The 16122-nt window shown below is 46.2% G+C and overlaps 1 protein-coding gene and 1 long non-coding RNA gene across 4 annotated transcripts in view; one reads left to right on the forward strand and one right to left on the reverse strand.

The window, feature by feature from the left end:
- The window catches only part of ANOS1 (anosmin 1), a 199561-nt gene that overhangs the window by 151349 nt on the left and 32090 nt on the right, over nucleotides 1-16122 (forward strand). For all 3 annotated transcript variants that reach the window (XM_070462127.1, XM_070462124.1, XM_070462125.1), the window contains 2 exons: nucleotides 4478-4607; nucleotides 13283-13488. In XM_070462127.1, coding sequence (XP_070318228.1) covers nucleotides 4478-4607; nucleotides 13283-13488 — 336 coding nt within the window. The remainder of the gene's footprint in view (nucleotides 1-4477; nucleotides 4608-13282; nucleotides 13489-16122) is intronic.
- Nucleotides 1-16122, reverse strand: part of LOC110125782 (uncharacterized) — a 227480-nt gene that overhangs the window by 13612 nt on the left and 197746 nt on the right. The window lies entirely within an intron of this gene.

The raw sequence follows: 16122 nt of genomic DNA on the forward strand, positions 1-16122 counted from the left end.
GAGTGCTTCCTTCTCCTTCCTCTTGGTCAGCTCCCCAACAAATGGGCCACCGGCCAGCACCCCTCCTGGGGGTCATCTCCCCAGTGCTGAGGAAAGAATCAGTGATCAGTATGAGACCGCTTCATGCTTTTCAACAAGTAGACATGCCTTCTCCACATGTAGGTCTATAGGGAAATCTTCTCTGCTGATGTGTGTAAGACCGTCTTTCTCCAAGGACGAGATTCCCTTGATTTTCTTTTTTTTCAGTACATGTAAACTACAGTTTGATACTCAGGTGTTTGAAAGAAAAATGTAATCCCTTTTTCATCAGTAGTGTCTCAGAGAGGATAAACACGACAGTAATTTAAAGACCTCAAAAGCAATGAGAAATGTGATGTTAAAACGATTATTTTTTTTAAAAAATTGGAGGATAATGTGCAATGTTGTGTTAGCTTCTGCCGTACGACAAAGTGAATCAATCACATGTGTACGATATCCCTTCCTTCTTGACCCATCCACCCGCCTCTTCCGCCCTTCTAGGTCATCGCAGAGAACCGGGCTAAGCTCCCTGTGTTACATGGCAGGTTTCTGCTAACTTTCTATTTCACATATAAAGTAGTGCATATGGTCAGAGCTATTCGTGTGTGTAGTCAGCGCTACATGCTGAATTTCTCCCACTCACTCCTTCCCCTTCTCTGTCCACACTTCCATTCTCTATAGGTCTCTGTCTCTCTTTCTTTCCTGCAAATAGGTCCATCACTGCCGTTTTTTGAGGTTCCATATATATGCGCTGATATTCGACATTTACTTTTTTCTCTTTCTGCCGTATTCGACTCTGTAGCACAGGCTCTCGGCGCACCCACCTCATTACAGCTGACTCAGATTCATTCCTTTTCTATGGCTGAGTAATATTCCATTGTGAATATGTACCACATCTAAAAGAAACATCTTAAATTAGGAGGAAAAAAAAGAACTGGTCAGAAATATTTGGTAATTTTATTCCATATCTATCTTGTTAAAAAAACCTTTTGCTTTAACACAACATAAAGATGTTCAGAATACAGCCTAAAATTATGTTTGGTTTACATGGCATTCTCCCCTAAATGGTGCTACGGTATCACTTGTAGAATTTACAAATTACCGATTTGAAGATTTATGAAAGTAACTGATGGTAAGACTTTCTCTTTCATATGCTGTTTCTTGGAGAGAGGAAAGACCTTGCTCTATCATTTTTATTATTATTGCTGTTTTCAGTGGTTAATGCCACACGAAATGCTTCCTTTCTGTGTCTGCTGAGCATGCTGACTTTAGTTCCTTAAACTGGAGGCTGAAACTAGACAAAGAAGTCAATGGAAATGTTGTCTCAAATTCAGCCAGATAAGGTAGAAAGGCATACTTAGAAGTCATGCTCTTCCTTTTTTAAAAAAAATTATTTTTTATTTTAAATTAATTTATTTTAATTGGAGGCTAACTACTTTACACTGTTGTGGTGATTTTTGCCATACACTGACATGAATCAGCCACAAGGGTACATGTGTCCCCCATCCTGAACCCCCCACCCCATCCCTCTGGGTCATCCCAGAGCACCAGCTATGAGTGCCCTGCTTCATGCATTGAACTTGCACTGATCATCTATTTCACATACAGTAATATACATGTTTCAATTCTATTCTTTCAAACCGTCCCACCCTAGCCTTCTGGGCATACACACCGAGGAAACCAGAATTGAAGGAGACACGTGCACCCCAGTGTTCATCGCGGCACTGTTTGCAGTAGCTAGGACATGGAAGCAACCCAGATGTCCATCGTTAAACGAATGGATAAGAAAGCTGTGGTACATAGACACAATGGAATATTACTCAGCTATAAAAAAGAATGTGTTTGAGTCAGTTCTAATGAGGTGGATGAAACTGGAGCCTGTCATACAGAGTGAAATTAGTCAGAAAGAAAAACACCAACACAGTATATTAACGTATATATATGGAATTTAGAAAGATGGTAATGATGACCCTGTTTATTTTATTTTAATCACGGAAATACTTAGCTTCTTTTGATGTTGAAGTACATGTGGCAGTCCTTTTCAGTAACTTGTCACAAGCTGAGGTTTAGGAGGGTTTCAATTCCATTCTGTTGCCCAGTTTCATTCATAGAGCATCACGTTGAGCTCAGTTGGCACTAGGCCTAGATGACCCACAGAACTCAGACATTTATCCCTTGGAGTTGATAGCTTATGGTGATCGATGTTGGATTCACGATCTCCGAAGAAGAAGACTTAGCTTCGGGACCAGGGACCAGGCTTCACCACTCAAGAGCTTTTGTGTAGCAGAGTTTTATTAAAGTGACAAAAGGGACAGGGGAAGCTTCTGACGCAGACATCAGAAGCGGGACAGAGAGTGCCCCCCTCACTAGTGTTAGCAAGGGAGTCATATGCTTTTTAAATTAGTTATGACAATAAATCAAAAGAATGTCTCAAGGCTGTAAAAATTTCACCTGACCCACTCCCACAATTTACATTCTAAGAGGATTAGACCTTAACAACAGAAAGATCCTACCAGACCCATTCCCATAATATACATTATCAGTTCAGTTCGGTTCAGTCGCTCAATCGTGTCCGACTCTTTCGACCCCATGGATTGCAGCACTCCAGGCCTCCCTGCCCATCACCAACTCCCAGAGATTACTCAAACTCATGTCCATGGAGTCAGTGATGCCATCCAACCCTCTCATCTTCTGTCGTCCCCTTCTCCTGCCTTCAATCTTTCCCAGCATCAGGGTCTTTTCACATGAGTCAGCTCTTTGCATCAGGTGGCCACAGTACTGGAATTTCAGTTTCAGCATCAGTCCTTCCAGTGAATATTCAGGACTGATTTCCTTGAGGATGGACTGGTTGGATCTCCTTGCAAGGGAATCTCCTCCAAGGGACTCTCAAGAGTCTTCTCCAACAGCACAGTTCAAAAGCATCAATTCTTTGGTGCTCAGCTTTTTTTATGGTCCAGCGCTCACATCCATACATGACTACTGGAATATAATCCTTAGTATATATAATCCTTAGTATAGAGTTTAAACTGAGTTGTTTGTTGTGTAATCATCAGTTCCAGGCTTAAAGGGAAAAAAAAGTTTCATGTGGCTAAGACTAAGCAATGTAGAGGAAAAATAAAACATGTTTGCCCTTTCCTCCTCCTTGAGAATTCCAGATCCCTATTTCCTCCTCAAGAACCCCAGACCCCTCTCTCCTCGGGGACCCCCAAACTTCTTATCCACCTGCCTAGGAAGTGACTCTCAGCGTCGTGGCCAAGTGCTCAGGTCTTCCCTAGGACATTGTTGGAAGTGGGCCTGTCGCCCTGAGCTTGACAAAGGGGGCAGTGAGCACATGGTCAGGTTGTCTGAGATCTCAGGACTTAACCAGAGGGAGAGCAAGACCTATCGATGTGGCCCTGTGTCCAGTTTTCTATATATAAAGATATATTCATGCAGACACTCCTGATGGCTCAGGAGTAAAGAACCCACCTGCCAATGCAGCAGACTCAGCTTTGATCCCTGAGTCGGGAAGATCCCTTGGAGAAGGACATGGCAACCCACTCCAGTGTTCTTGCCTGGAGAATCCCGTGGACAGAGGAGCCTGGTGGGCTACAGTCTGGGGTTGCAAAGAGTCAGACACGACTGAGTGATTAAACCACCTCCACATAGGAACACACCTCACCCTTCAGGAACATGAATCTATGCGCATCTTACATGATTTACTCAAGCTAAATAAAAAAAAGAAAGAAAAAGCCTTGAGTTGCCATGTACTTCCAGAATTTAAGTGTGTGGGTTCACATACCTACTTCCAGAGTTATCTTTGGTGTGGAAGTATGAGGCATTTTCCTTCTGTCATCTACAGATGATTGCATGTTCTTTGTAATGTAATGATCGCTTCATATATTTATTCATTCATGAAGTAAAGCGACAGTCACTCAGTTGTGGCCAACTCTCTGCGACCCCACAGACTGTAGCCCACCAGGTTCCTCTGTCCATGGGATTCTCCAGGCAAGAATACTGGAGTGAGTTGCCATTTCCCTTCTCCAGGGGATCTTCCTGACCCAGAGATCGAAACTGGGTCTCCCACATTGCAGACAGATTCTTGACCTTCTGACCCACAGGGGAAGCCCATTATTCATTCATATGTATATTTCATTAATGAAAACCCTCCAATAAGGTATATAGTCACCAGAGGTAAAAACCAGCCCATGCATTCATCATGAGACTTTGACTTCCACAGAGCTGTCAGAGTTCTTGGGAATAGATACCTGCGAGTGGCATGGAGCCGCTGGAACCTCCCCTGGAAATTCCTTGGTCCCGAAAGCCCTCCCTGGAACTCAGCAGGGTCGCCTATCCTCACCCAGGAGGGCAGGAGGAGAGCGGGACTGTCGAGTCCGCAGACGAGTCAAGTGTGTGTTTACAAAGCAGACGCAGCGGGCACATCAGGGTAACAGGCTTCTGTGTGCCTCTTCCCTCTCAGACCACGGACGAGCGGGTGCAGCTGACGGACGTCCGGCCCAGCAGATGGTACCAGTTCCGCGTGGCGGCCGTCAACGTGCACGGGACCCGAGGCTTCACCGCCCCCAGCAAGCACTTCCGCTCCTCCAAAGGTCAGTGGTGCTTGCCGCCCACCCACCCACCTCGCGATGGAGGGGAAATCCATGGAGTCTCCAGGCTGGTACGGGTGTGTTTGGCCAGCATGTGGCTTTGCTGTGCTGAGTGAATGGGACCAGATGCCTCTGAAGGAGCTGCAGGAATTCACGGCTGGGAGGATCCCTGGGTCTTGACTTCTGCGAGGCTCCGGAAACTGTCATCACGATGATGTTTTCTCAGCTTTTGTGTCTGCCACATCAGATGGTGCAGGTCTCTTGAAAACAGTGGCTCCGCTGAGCGTGCATTCACCTGCTGTTTCACACCAGGCAGAGTTTAAATGCGTCCTGAGGCACTTTAATCGTGGCTATCACTTTCTTCCCTTCTCATTTCGCTGCTGTTCTAAAACCTCTGTGAGTGTGATGAATACTCACTGTTTTCCATTTGTGGTTGGTTTAGTCTGGGATAGTGCAAGGACATGATTGGACCGGATATTAAGAATAGCTCTGTGTTTATTTCTCCAGTTGTGTTGGGCTTTCTGAATAAATGGTACAGTGGCCTGGCTAATCTGCCAGGTTCATTTTCATGGAAGAAGGTTAGTGAGGTTATTCACTTACTAATCAGCAGTTATCGTCCTCGACAGGAGGTCATTCAAGCTCATTTTAGGCAGGCATTGTGATGTTAATGAAGAATGTGAGGTGTGTAGCATCAGTCTTTCAAGATGGGAAGGTTTGCACTGGCTGCTATAAATTGCAATTCCTTTCCATTTTGGATGTCTAGGTGGCTCAGTGGTAAAGGACCTGCCAGCCAATGCAGAAGACACAGGCTGGATCCCTGGGTCAGAAAGATCCCCTGGAGGAGGAAATGGCAACCCACTGCAGTATTCTTGCCTGGAGAATCCCCTGGACAGAGGAGCCTGGTGGGCTGCAGTCCACGGGGTGGCAGAGTCAGATGCAACTAAGCCCATACCCCCTCTTATGTTTCAGCTAGTCTGTCTGTATCTCGCTAGAATAATACTGCCACACCTTTATTGAGATAATTACAGGTCTCAAGTGGAAGATTTGCAGCCAAAATAATTTAAATATTTGGATGCCATTCCAGGGTTTATTGTAGACTTTTTTTTTGTTGTTTTTAATTGACTGCACTAGGTCTGAGTTGTGGCAGGCAGACCCTTCAGTCTTCACTGCACGTGGGGTCCAATTCCCTGACCAGGGATTGAACCCAGGTCCCCTGCACCGGGTGTGCGGAGTCTTAGCCATAGGACCACCAGGGAAGTCCCCTGTGTTGTAGGTTTTTTTTTTAACTCTTCCTTTTAAAAAGCCCCTTTAAGAATGGTATATCCAGCACACCCCGCTCCGAGGTGGAAACGCTGAGCAAGCCGGAAAGAGAACTAACAGAATCGCGAGACGGTTCTCGAATGAGGACTGTCTCCCTGTGCTCCGATGATCGAGAGAGGCCTTGTGAATAGTCAGTGGTGGGCTCAGAGGCGAGGATCCGCACGGGGCTCGGGAAGTCTGGGCCTTGACTTTCCCAGCTCACACGTGGTCCGGGCGTGCTGTGGTCCCACCGTGTTCCCGCTGGCCCTGTTGCCTGCTTGTGGTCTGGCGATCTCAGATGCTCGTGCGCACACAAGGCACAGTGGTGTGCATTCTCTGCATGCACAGGACGGATCCCCTTTGGAGCTGGGCGGGCCCTGAGCAGAGGTGCCATGACCGTGGCTGCCAACCTCCAAAGAGGCACACGCTCCGGGGAGACAGCAGGGTCACGTCACTCCAGCCCTTCCTGCGTATCTGAGCACCGCTCGGGTCTCGGATTAGCCCTCTCTCCGTCAGTCGAAATGGGCTTTCGTTGAATGAAGGTGCACCGTTTGGGCAATCCCCGCACTCACCATTAAATCGTTCTATTGCTTGGTTTTACAAACGTGCCCAGCATTCAGCATTGCAGAATGCACGTCTGAAGCAAAAAACACACGCCTGGAATTCGTGGTAGATTCTAGTGTCGTCACTAAAGACGCATCACAGAATGGTGGGACCCTCACAGACCCACTAAGCAGCTGAAGCCAATTCTTTCAGCATGCGGCTAAGGGCTGTGGTTGTTGCTCAGTCACTAGCTCATGTTCAACTCTTTGCGCCTCCATGGACTGCAGCACGCCAGGCCTCCCCGTCCATCACCATCTCCTAGTGTTTGCTTAAACTCATGTCCATCGCATCAGTGATGCCATCCAACCATCCCATCCTCTGTCGTCCCCTTCTCCTCCTGCCTTCAATCTTTCCCAGCATCGGGGTCTTTTCTAATGAGTCGGCTCCTCATATCGAGGGGCCAAAGTATTGAAGCTTCAGCTTCAGCATCAGTCCTTCCAATGAATAATCAGGGTTGATTTCCTTTAGGATGGACTGGTTGGATCTCCTTGCAGTCCAAGGGACTCTCAAGAGTCTTCTCCGGCACCACAATTTGAAAGCATCAGTTCTTTAGGTTCCACATGTAAGTGATATTATATGAAGCTTGTCTTCTGCAGCATGATCATCTAAAGGTCTCTTTGTTGCCATTTGCACACTGGTTTTCTGTGCAAATGTGGAGGTGGGTTTCTTTATGTAAACACTGGCATTGCTGGGACACCTTGAGGTGCCTGGCTCACAGTAGGTGATGGCCTTTCTCCCCGGGTAGGACAGAGGAAGGGCTCCTTTCTCATGGGATTTCATGTCAGTGCAATAATGGACCTGCATTTCTCCAGGGGCAACAAGTGATTTCATCTGGCACTTTCCGCATCGTAGGCACTAGGTTGTTCCAACATTGTGCCTCTTACTTTTTGCTGGTGGAATTAACTACGAAAGGTTCAGAGAGGAAACCGTAAATCTTTCTTCTGAAATCCAAGTGTTCCATCTTCCTTTGCCAAAAGCACTACATAGAGTTGTTAATAAAAGAAACTGTTTTCAAGGCTGAATTTAGATAGTCCTACTAAATACTGAATGTATCTTGCCCTGGAAATCACGCAAATTGTAAAAGGAGCTAACAATGCCTTCCTCTTCCATTTATCTCTGAGGGTGTGTTTGCTTCCTGCCCCATGAGATGTGTTTCTGTAGATGACTGGGAAGCTTATAAAGAGGGAGTGGATGAGGCAGAAAGAGAAGTGGGATGGGGGGGAAATGCTCTCATTTAAGCCTCAAGGAAGCTCTCATCTTGTGAGGTGACTCTGGCCCTCTCACACTACATTCCCAAACAAGTGAATGAAACTCTGATCCTCAGTTTCCTCATCTGTAAAATGGGAACACGATGCCAATATTTCAAAAACAAACTACAGCCATATGCTCATTAGAAATAAGCACCACTTACGAGACCTGGATTTGATCCCTGGGTTGGGAAGATCACTTGGAGAAGGAAATGGCAGCCCACTCCAGTATTCTTGCCTGGAGAATCCCATGGACAGAGGAGCGTGGAGGGCTGTGGTCCATGGGGTTGCAAAGAATTGGACACAACTGAATGACTAACACTTTTATGACCAGTTTCAAGAGACTAAATGGTGTCATTGCTTTAGAAAGGCTGACTCGGGGTTGGCACTCTGTGGCCCGTGGTCCACGTTTGGCCTGCTACTTGTTTCTGCAAATAGCGTTTCATTAGCACAGAGCCACGCTCGTTTGTTGCCATGTTGTCAATTTTGTGGTTGTTGTTCAGTCATTCAGTCATGTCCAACTGTTTGCGACCCCATGGACTATAGCACTCCAGGCTTCCCTGTCCTTCACTATTTCTTGGAGTTCGCTCAAACTCATGTCCATTGAGTCATGATGCCATCCAACCATCTCATTCTCTGTCACTCCCTTCTCCTCCTGCCTTCAATCTTTCCCAGCATCAGGGTCTTTTTTAATAAGTCTATGGCTGCTTTTTTTAAAAAGCACTTTTTAGTTTGTATTGGGGTATAGCTTATTAACAATATTGTGATAGTTTCAGATGGACAGTAAAGAGACTCAGCCATACATGTACATGTATCCATTCTGCCCCAAACTCCCCTCCCATCCAGGCTACCACATGGCATTGAGCAGACTTCCCTGTGCTGTCCAGCAGGTCCTTGCTGGTTCTTCATGCCAAATACAGCAGTGTCCACGTCCATCCCAGACTCCCTGACTGTCCCTTCCCCCATCCTTCCCCCCGGGAACCATAAGGTTTTTACAGAGTAATAAATGCAGATATGCAGGGGTATGAGAGTCTTAGCCCCTCTGTCTCCCCTCCCCATCTTTCTCACTTCTGACTGCCACCAGTTACGTGACCTCAGGCAGGTCACTTCACCAGCTCAAAACTATGGGTCAGAAGGTTGAACGATCCTTACCAGTTTAGGAAAAAAAAAAAAAAAAACCTCGCCAAAAAAGTAGCTTACAGAATCCTGTAAGTCTTTATCATACTGTGGCATCAGCTATATGTACATAATTGTTTTCCACAGACTTCCAACTGCATTTAAAACTTTTCGTTTAATCCAGACATTATGTAAATTGAAAGAAAAGATCTTGTACATCTCAACAATGTGAATATACTTCATTTCACAATGTAGGGAACCACTTCACAAGGCCATGGATGGCTGCAACGTGGAAATTTGTTGGGACTGATTGAAATCCTTCAGCTTAGAAGGGCAGACAGATTCTCGTCTGAAGTCTTCCGTGACTAAACAGATAAAGGAAGAGCTGGTTTACAGAGACTGATTGGGGCTGATAAACACATCACCTCTGCTATTACCTCTTGGCTCTGTAATTTTAAAGTGATTATTTGGGGGCGGGGGCGGGGGGAGGAAGAGATTGGAGTGTCTTATCTTCGTTATGGGAATATGCCATCTTGGTATTCTGAACACTGAATTGGGCCTTATGTTTAAGAGAATGTGAAAGTGCAAGAGTCAGTCACTCGGTCATGTCTGACTCTCTGTGACCCCATGGACTGTACCCACCAGGCTCCTCTGTCCATGGGATTCTCCAGGCAAGAAGACTGCAGTGGGTTGCCATTCCCTTCTCCAGGCAGGTATTCCTTGCCCAGGGATTGGACCTGGGTCTCCTGCATTGCGGGCAGATTCTTTCTTATTTGAGCCACCAGGGAAAAAGCTTGGAGCCAAATACTATTCGTTCCTTTACTTAAAGCATAATTTCCTAATGCCATTTCATCAATTATGTTGTTTCATGTTTCACAAACTAGGTGATGCTATCCTGGACTATTGCAGTCACATGTAAGTCATGAGATATTTTTCTAGGGCAGTGAGTAATGATAGAATGAATGAAGTAGATTAAGGAAATGATGAAATACCACCAGTTGGCTTTCCTAAACTGGGAATTTTCTTTAGAAATGTAGATGATTTTGAGCTTTTGCTGTGAACTTCGAATTTCTGGAAGCGTTAACTGTGTATTTTCAGCACATAGGCATCCAGGTGCATCGTTGAAAATGTGAATGGCTGTGATTATCTTTACATGTTTTAATTTTTCTTTTGCTGCGAAGCGGTGATGAGCTTGAAGACCAGCTTCCTCCGAGAAGGGTCTGCAGTGACCTGCTGTAGGTTCAGGATTGAATCACGCCACAGATTTGGTTCTAAGGGCCTCAGAGAATAAGAAGGCGGGAGGAAACTGTGGCGATATTCTGCTAATGGACTTGAATAGTGAGACATCTGGTCGACCCGCAGTAGGTGAACAGTCAGGTCAGGGCTGCGTTGGGGAGGCGTTGAGGCTCAACAACCATAGGAAGAGCTTCAGTAGCTCCTGGTTTCATCTCTAGGAAGTAACCTGGGAACGAGCGTGGCCAGAGCAGCAGGAGGAGCAGGGACAGGGAAGCAGAATCAGGATGTTATGTGTGGCAGGAACGCACAGGGCTTTGGGGAGGCTGCCATCTCTTTGGGGGGGTGGGGTGGGATAGGCAATGAGAGCTTCTGAATTGTGTCATGAAGAATCACCAGCTGGGACTTCCCTGGTGGTCTAGTAGCTAAGAGTCTGTGTTCCCAATGCACGGGGCCCATGTTCAATCCCCGCTCGGGGAACTGGGTCCCACCTGCCACAACTATGAGTTCCCATGTCCCAACTAAAGATACCACATGCCGGAACGAAGACCCGGCATGGCCAAAGAAATACAAATAAGTTTAAAAACAAAATAAATGAGACATAAAGAGAAATAAAAGAATACTGGAGTGGGTAGCCTATCCCTTCTCCAGCAGATCTTCCCAACCCAGGAATTGAACCAGGGTCTCCTGCATTGCAGGATTCTTTACCAGCTGAGCTACCAGGGAAGCCAAATAAATAAAAATAAATAAATAAAAAATGACTCACCAGCTGCCATGCCGAGAAAGGCTCAGACAGGCCTTCACAATCATCAGGGAGAGAGGAAGTTGTCTTGGGCCCGGGATGTTATCCTGGTAGAGACAGTGGGAGGCCAGACAGACTCTACAGTATTGATATGCCCATGGGAGCTGATCAGTGAGAGCTCAGGAAGGATACAGCCTCGAGGTTTGGGGCGGGAGCTGTGGGAAGGAGGAGTGTGCATTTCCTGAGATGGGGTGTCTGTGGTGGGGAGTAAGGACTGGAGGGACTGAGACTCTGGTGTTGGCAGTTTCCCAAGTGGCTCAGTGGTAAAGAATCCGTCTGCCCAGGCAGGAGACATACGTTCGATCCCTGGGTCAGGGAGATTCCCCTGGAGAAGGACACGGCAACCCACTCCAATATTCTTGCCTCAAGAATCCCATGGACAGAGGAGTCTGGCAGGCTACAGTCCATGGTGCTGCAGAGAGTCAGACATAGCTCAGTGTCTAAACAACAACAACAGTTATTTTATATAAAACTATATTTCACATAAATATATTTCTGGGCCCTCCCAGGACTCCCTGAAATAGCATTATCTCAGTATGTGTCTTGGGCCCTCCCGGAAGGTTCCTAATGTTGATTGTTTGAGAACCACTTGGTCAAAAATACCATGTAATGTGCTTTGGATTAGTGATTAGCCTAGAAAAGCAATTACAAAACTTAAAAAAATAATAATAATAATCCACCAAACCTCCAGAACTTAGCTATCTTACAGGAAAGCAATAGATTTAAGAAAATAATAATTCATGTCTCCATCATTCCAAAAACGCAAAGCATCCTGAGAATAAAAACATGAGTATTTCCCCCTGTCTTCTTCATTTATATCGAGTTAGCTTCTTTGTGCCTCTGATACAGATGGTGTTAGAACTATTGGGCAGGCGTCTTGAAGCAAAACCATCTATAAGTCCTTTGTGGTGAGCGGCATCTATATTTGCTCAGTTTCTGGGCTTCCCAGGTGGCGCTAGTGATAAAGAATCCACCTGTCAATGCAGCAGACATAAGCGACTCGGGTTTGATCCCTGGGCCTGGAAGATTCCCCTGGAGAAGAAAAAGGCTACCCACTCCAGTATCCTTGCCTGGAGAATCCCATGGACAAAGGAGCCTGGCAGGCTACAGTCTATAGGGTCACAAAGAGTTGGACACGACTGAAGCAACTGAGATGTACACGCACATGGCAAAAAAATGAGGGAAGGACCCCCAATTTCACACATACTTAGTCATCCTCATATACATATCTCAAAAGGAGATTCGTCGGGGTGCCGGGGGAGTTGTTCTAGGACCTGGTCTCTCTTGATAGCTGAGAAGGTCCAGGTTTATGCAACAAATGAGAAACAGTGAAATGACAAACATGTTAGCCATCTGTCATCCCATTTGTAATGTGGATTTAAAAAAAAAATGGTTTGTTTTTGCTGATGTGTCCATGTGGCTCTTAACTTTGGACTAAAGGATATTAAGCTCCAGGTCCAGTCGGATGAAAACTTATTTGTGTGAGTTGGCCCTGGATTGCTGTTTTTTTCTTTTCAGAATTTTCAAAGGTATTTCACCATTGCTGATGTGTTTAATGTCACCCAACCTGAAAAGAATTTGACTGTGTTTTACAGAATTTTGTCAATTTCAGTACAGTGAAAATTTGGCAGGGTTGTAGTGGTGTGAAACTACCTAGATTACAAACATGGTCCAAAGGCATATGTCTTATCATTCAGTGGGCTTCCCTGATAGCTCATTTGGTAAAAAAAAAAAAAAAAAATCCACCTGCAATGCAGGAGACCCTGGTCCAATCCCTGTGTTTGGAAGATTCCCCTGGAGAAGGGAAAGGCTACCCACTCTGGCCTGGAGAATATGGGGTTGCAAAGAGTCGGACACAACTGAGCGACTTTCACTACTGTTCTGTAGACTGTATTTCAATTTGAGGCTTAAAAAGTGGTTCTTAATGCTGGGAAAGACTGAAGGCAGGAGGAGAAGGGGACAACAGAGGATGAGATGCTTGGATGGCATCATCCGCTCGATGGATATGAATTTGGGTAAACTCTGGGAGTTGGTGATGGACAGGGAGGCCTGGTGTGCTGTGGTCCATGAGGTTGCAAAGAGTCAGACACGACTGAGCGACTGAACTGCACCGAAGTGCTTATTTTCAGCTATCCTACATGTAAAGGGCACTGTTCCTGCGTTGACCCTGTAGTCATTACATGTGCAGAAATGGTGCTTCCGTGGTAGTTGTTCAGTCACTCAGTCGTGCCCGACTCTCTGTGACCCCATGGCCAGGCAGCACACCAGGCTCCCCTGTCCTTTGCCGTCTCCTGGAGTTTGCTCAAACTCCTGTCCATGGAGTCAGTGGTGCTTTCGTGGTCATCCTCGACACTGAACTCTGTCTCCTGCGATTTCAGATCCGTCCGCACCCCCTGCCCCAGCCAACCTCCGGCTGGCGAACTCCACCATCCACAGTGACGGAAGCGTGGCCGTGACCATCGCGTGGGATGTCCCCGAGGAACCAGACATCCCGGTGCACCACTACAAAGTCTTCTGGAGCTGGACGGTCAGTGGCAAGTCCCTTGTGCCGACCAAGAAGAAGAGGAGGAAGACCACAGATGGGGTAAGTGCCCATTCTGGGGAGGGGGCCCGGCGTCTCATGGAGGGGTTGAACTCAAGGCTCCCAGTTTAAGAACAGCCTCCGGTGAGCCCAGAAGAGGGGTGGATGAGGGATGAATTCCCATCTTTTTCCACTGACCGAGGAGGGTCAGCAATCAGAGGACCACACTGGCCATTCAGCCCGGGACATTTTAGGTTGAGAACGCTTGAATGTCATCTGTTGACTTACTCATATCCAAAGGGCCGGCACAAACGCTAGAAATCAAAGGGACTGGAATGATGTCCATCTTACCTGTCTAGTCACTGAAAATGGTACAATTCAAAATGTCCTTGACATTGAGGTTTGCTTTTTGTTTTTTTTAAGCAATCCTTCTGAATTGGGGAGTTAAAGTTCGTACCTTTTGTGTTGTATATTGCAAGGTGCTCCCATCGGTAATGTCATTGCTGGAGCTGGAAACAGTTTACAAGATGTATGTTTGACAATATATGTTTCTCATTGATTAAAAGGACGTGGGATGGCTCATTATCCATATAGCGAGAAATTGAAACATTTCATGCAATGAGATCTCCATAACACTGAACATTTTGCATTGTGTGACATGCTTAATTGTATAAAAACATGTCCTTTTAGTATACACTCCTTTATCTTGTTGTTACAAAACATAGATGAACAACTTCCCCTCTAATTTATAAGGTTGAATTCCATAAATCAATGTTAAAAATTGCTTTAAAAAGATAGCAAGTTTTAATAAAAATGAACATTCTAATATCTGTGCCATGGAGGATCGTCAAACATGTCTCTACCCATCCACCTCACTGATATCCAGCTGCGATGCTGTTTTGGTTTATTTGTAAGAAACTTTCTGACAGTTCCAGGTTTTATTTCGTGGCACTCTGCAACAAGTGATAACTGATAATGGGTGCTTATCTCATAGAAAGTGCTGAAAGAGATAAAGATGGGAAATCACAGAAGGGGCAATCAGACTGTGACATGATAAAATAAATGCATGTATAGTGTACGTATAGTACATGTATAGTGTATATATGGAGAAGGCAATGGCAACCCACTCCAGTACTCTTGCCTGGAGAATCCCATGGATGGAGGAGCCTGGTAGGCTGAGGTCCATGGGGTTGCTAAGAGTCGGACATGACTGACGTGACTTAGCAGCAGCAGCGTATATATAGTACCTGGGGTATCAGATGGCCCCTAGACTAAAAGGAGATCGTGTGTGTGTGTGTATGTGTGTATTTTGTGCATCTGCAGGATGTGTGTGTGTGTGTGTATCCTGTGCCGTTTGCAGAGTGTATGTGTTTCCTCACCATTGCAGGGTATGCCTGTGTATTCTCTACCATTTGCAGGATGTGTGTGTGTGTGTGTGTGTCTGTGTGTATATGTTGTGCCATTTACAAGATGTGTGTGTCTGTGTGCGTATCCTGTGATCCCAGAAGGTGTGTGGGTGTTTCCCGTATCACTTGCAGGATATCTGTGTGTGTGTGTGTGTGTGTGAATCCTGTGCCTTTTGCAGGATGTTTGTGCGTGTGTGTGTGAGTGCCATTTGCAAGATGTGTGTCTGTGTGTATTTTGTGCTGTTTGCTGTGTGTGTGTGTCTTCAGCCATTTGTAGGATATGTGTGTTTGTGTTTGTGTATTCTATGCCATTTGTAGGATATATGTGTCTCTGTGTGTGTGTGTGTGTATTTTATGCCAGTTCTAGGATTGTGTATGTGTTTGAATTGTGTGCCTGGCAGGATGTGTTCATGTGCGTGTATCCTGGGCCTTTTGCAGGATGGGCGTGTGTGTGTGTGTATCCTATGCCTTTTGTGGGATGTGTGTGTGTGGGTATTCTGTGCCATTTGCAGGATGGGTGTATATGTGTGTGTATCCTGTGCGATTTGCGGGCTGTGCGTGTACATGTGCCCTGTGTCATTTGCACGGTGCATGTCTGTGTGTCCTGTTGCATTTGCCGTGTGTGTTCCCCCACAGGGACCCAGACCCTGGCCCCAACCCTGAAACCATCGAATCCTAGCCAGTGTACCACCACGGAACTGCCCGTGTACTCCCTTTTGGCAAATGTTTGAATCCTAAGACCACTAGCTTATCTCTCTTTAATTTCCAGTTCTTATAAGGGACCTTATTATCATACCCACAAGCCATGAAAACGTGCTTTAAAAAGCATTCTGGCAGGTTGATTTTTCTTAACGACTTTCGGTGGAAATTTTCTCATAGAAGATGGAGGATCCATATCGGGGAGATCCAGTTCCCATGTCGGGGAATGTCAGTTCGCTGGGTCTTTGCACGCGTGCGCTGACGAGAGCCTCTGCTAGTCTGTTATAAAGGGCTCTCGCTGTGTCTGTCAGCTGCCGTCCAGGAAGGAGTGAGGGACACACACATGCGCGCACGCACACACATCCTGCCAGTGGCACATGATTCACACACACACACACAGTCCTAGAACTCTCTAGGAGTGAGTTATTCACCCTCACGTGACTGCAGAGCGTCCGATAATGGGATTAGTGACACAGTTGTCCAAAAAAAAGGAAAAGATGCTTTTGCGTGACGTTTACTTGGATCCACGGCACGACTGTAGAAGGTTCTGTGATGTGAGTCCGGGTGGAGGTCAGGCGGGAGCGGGCGGGCT

The sequence above is a fragment of the Odocoileus virginianus genome, chromosome Y (genome assembly GCF_023699985.2).
Source record: "Odocoileus virginianus isolate 20LAN1187 ecotype Illinois chromosome Y, Ovbor_1.2, whole genome shotgun sequence".
In the NCBI taxonomy this organism is placed as follows: domain Eukaryota; kingdom Metazoa; phylum Chordata; class Mammalia; order Artiodactyla; family Cervidae; genus Odocoileus; species Odocoileus virginianus.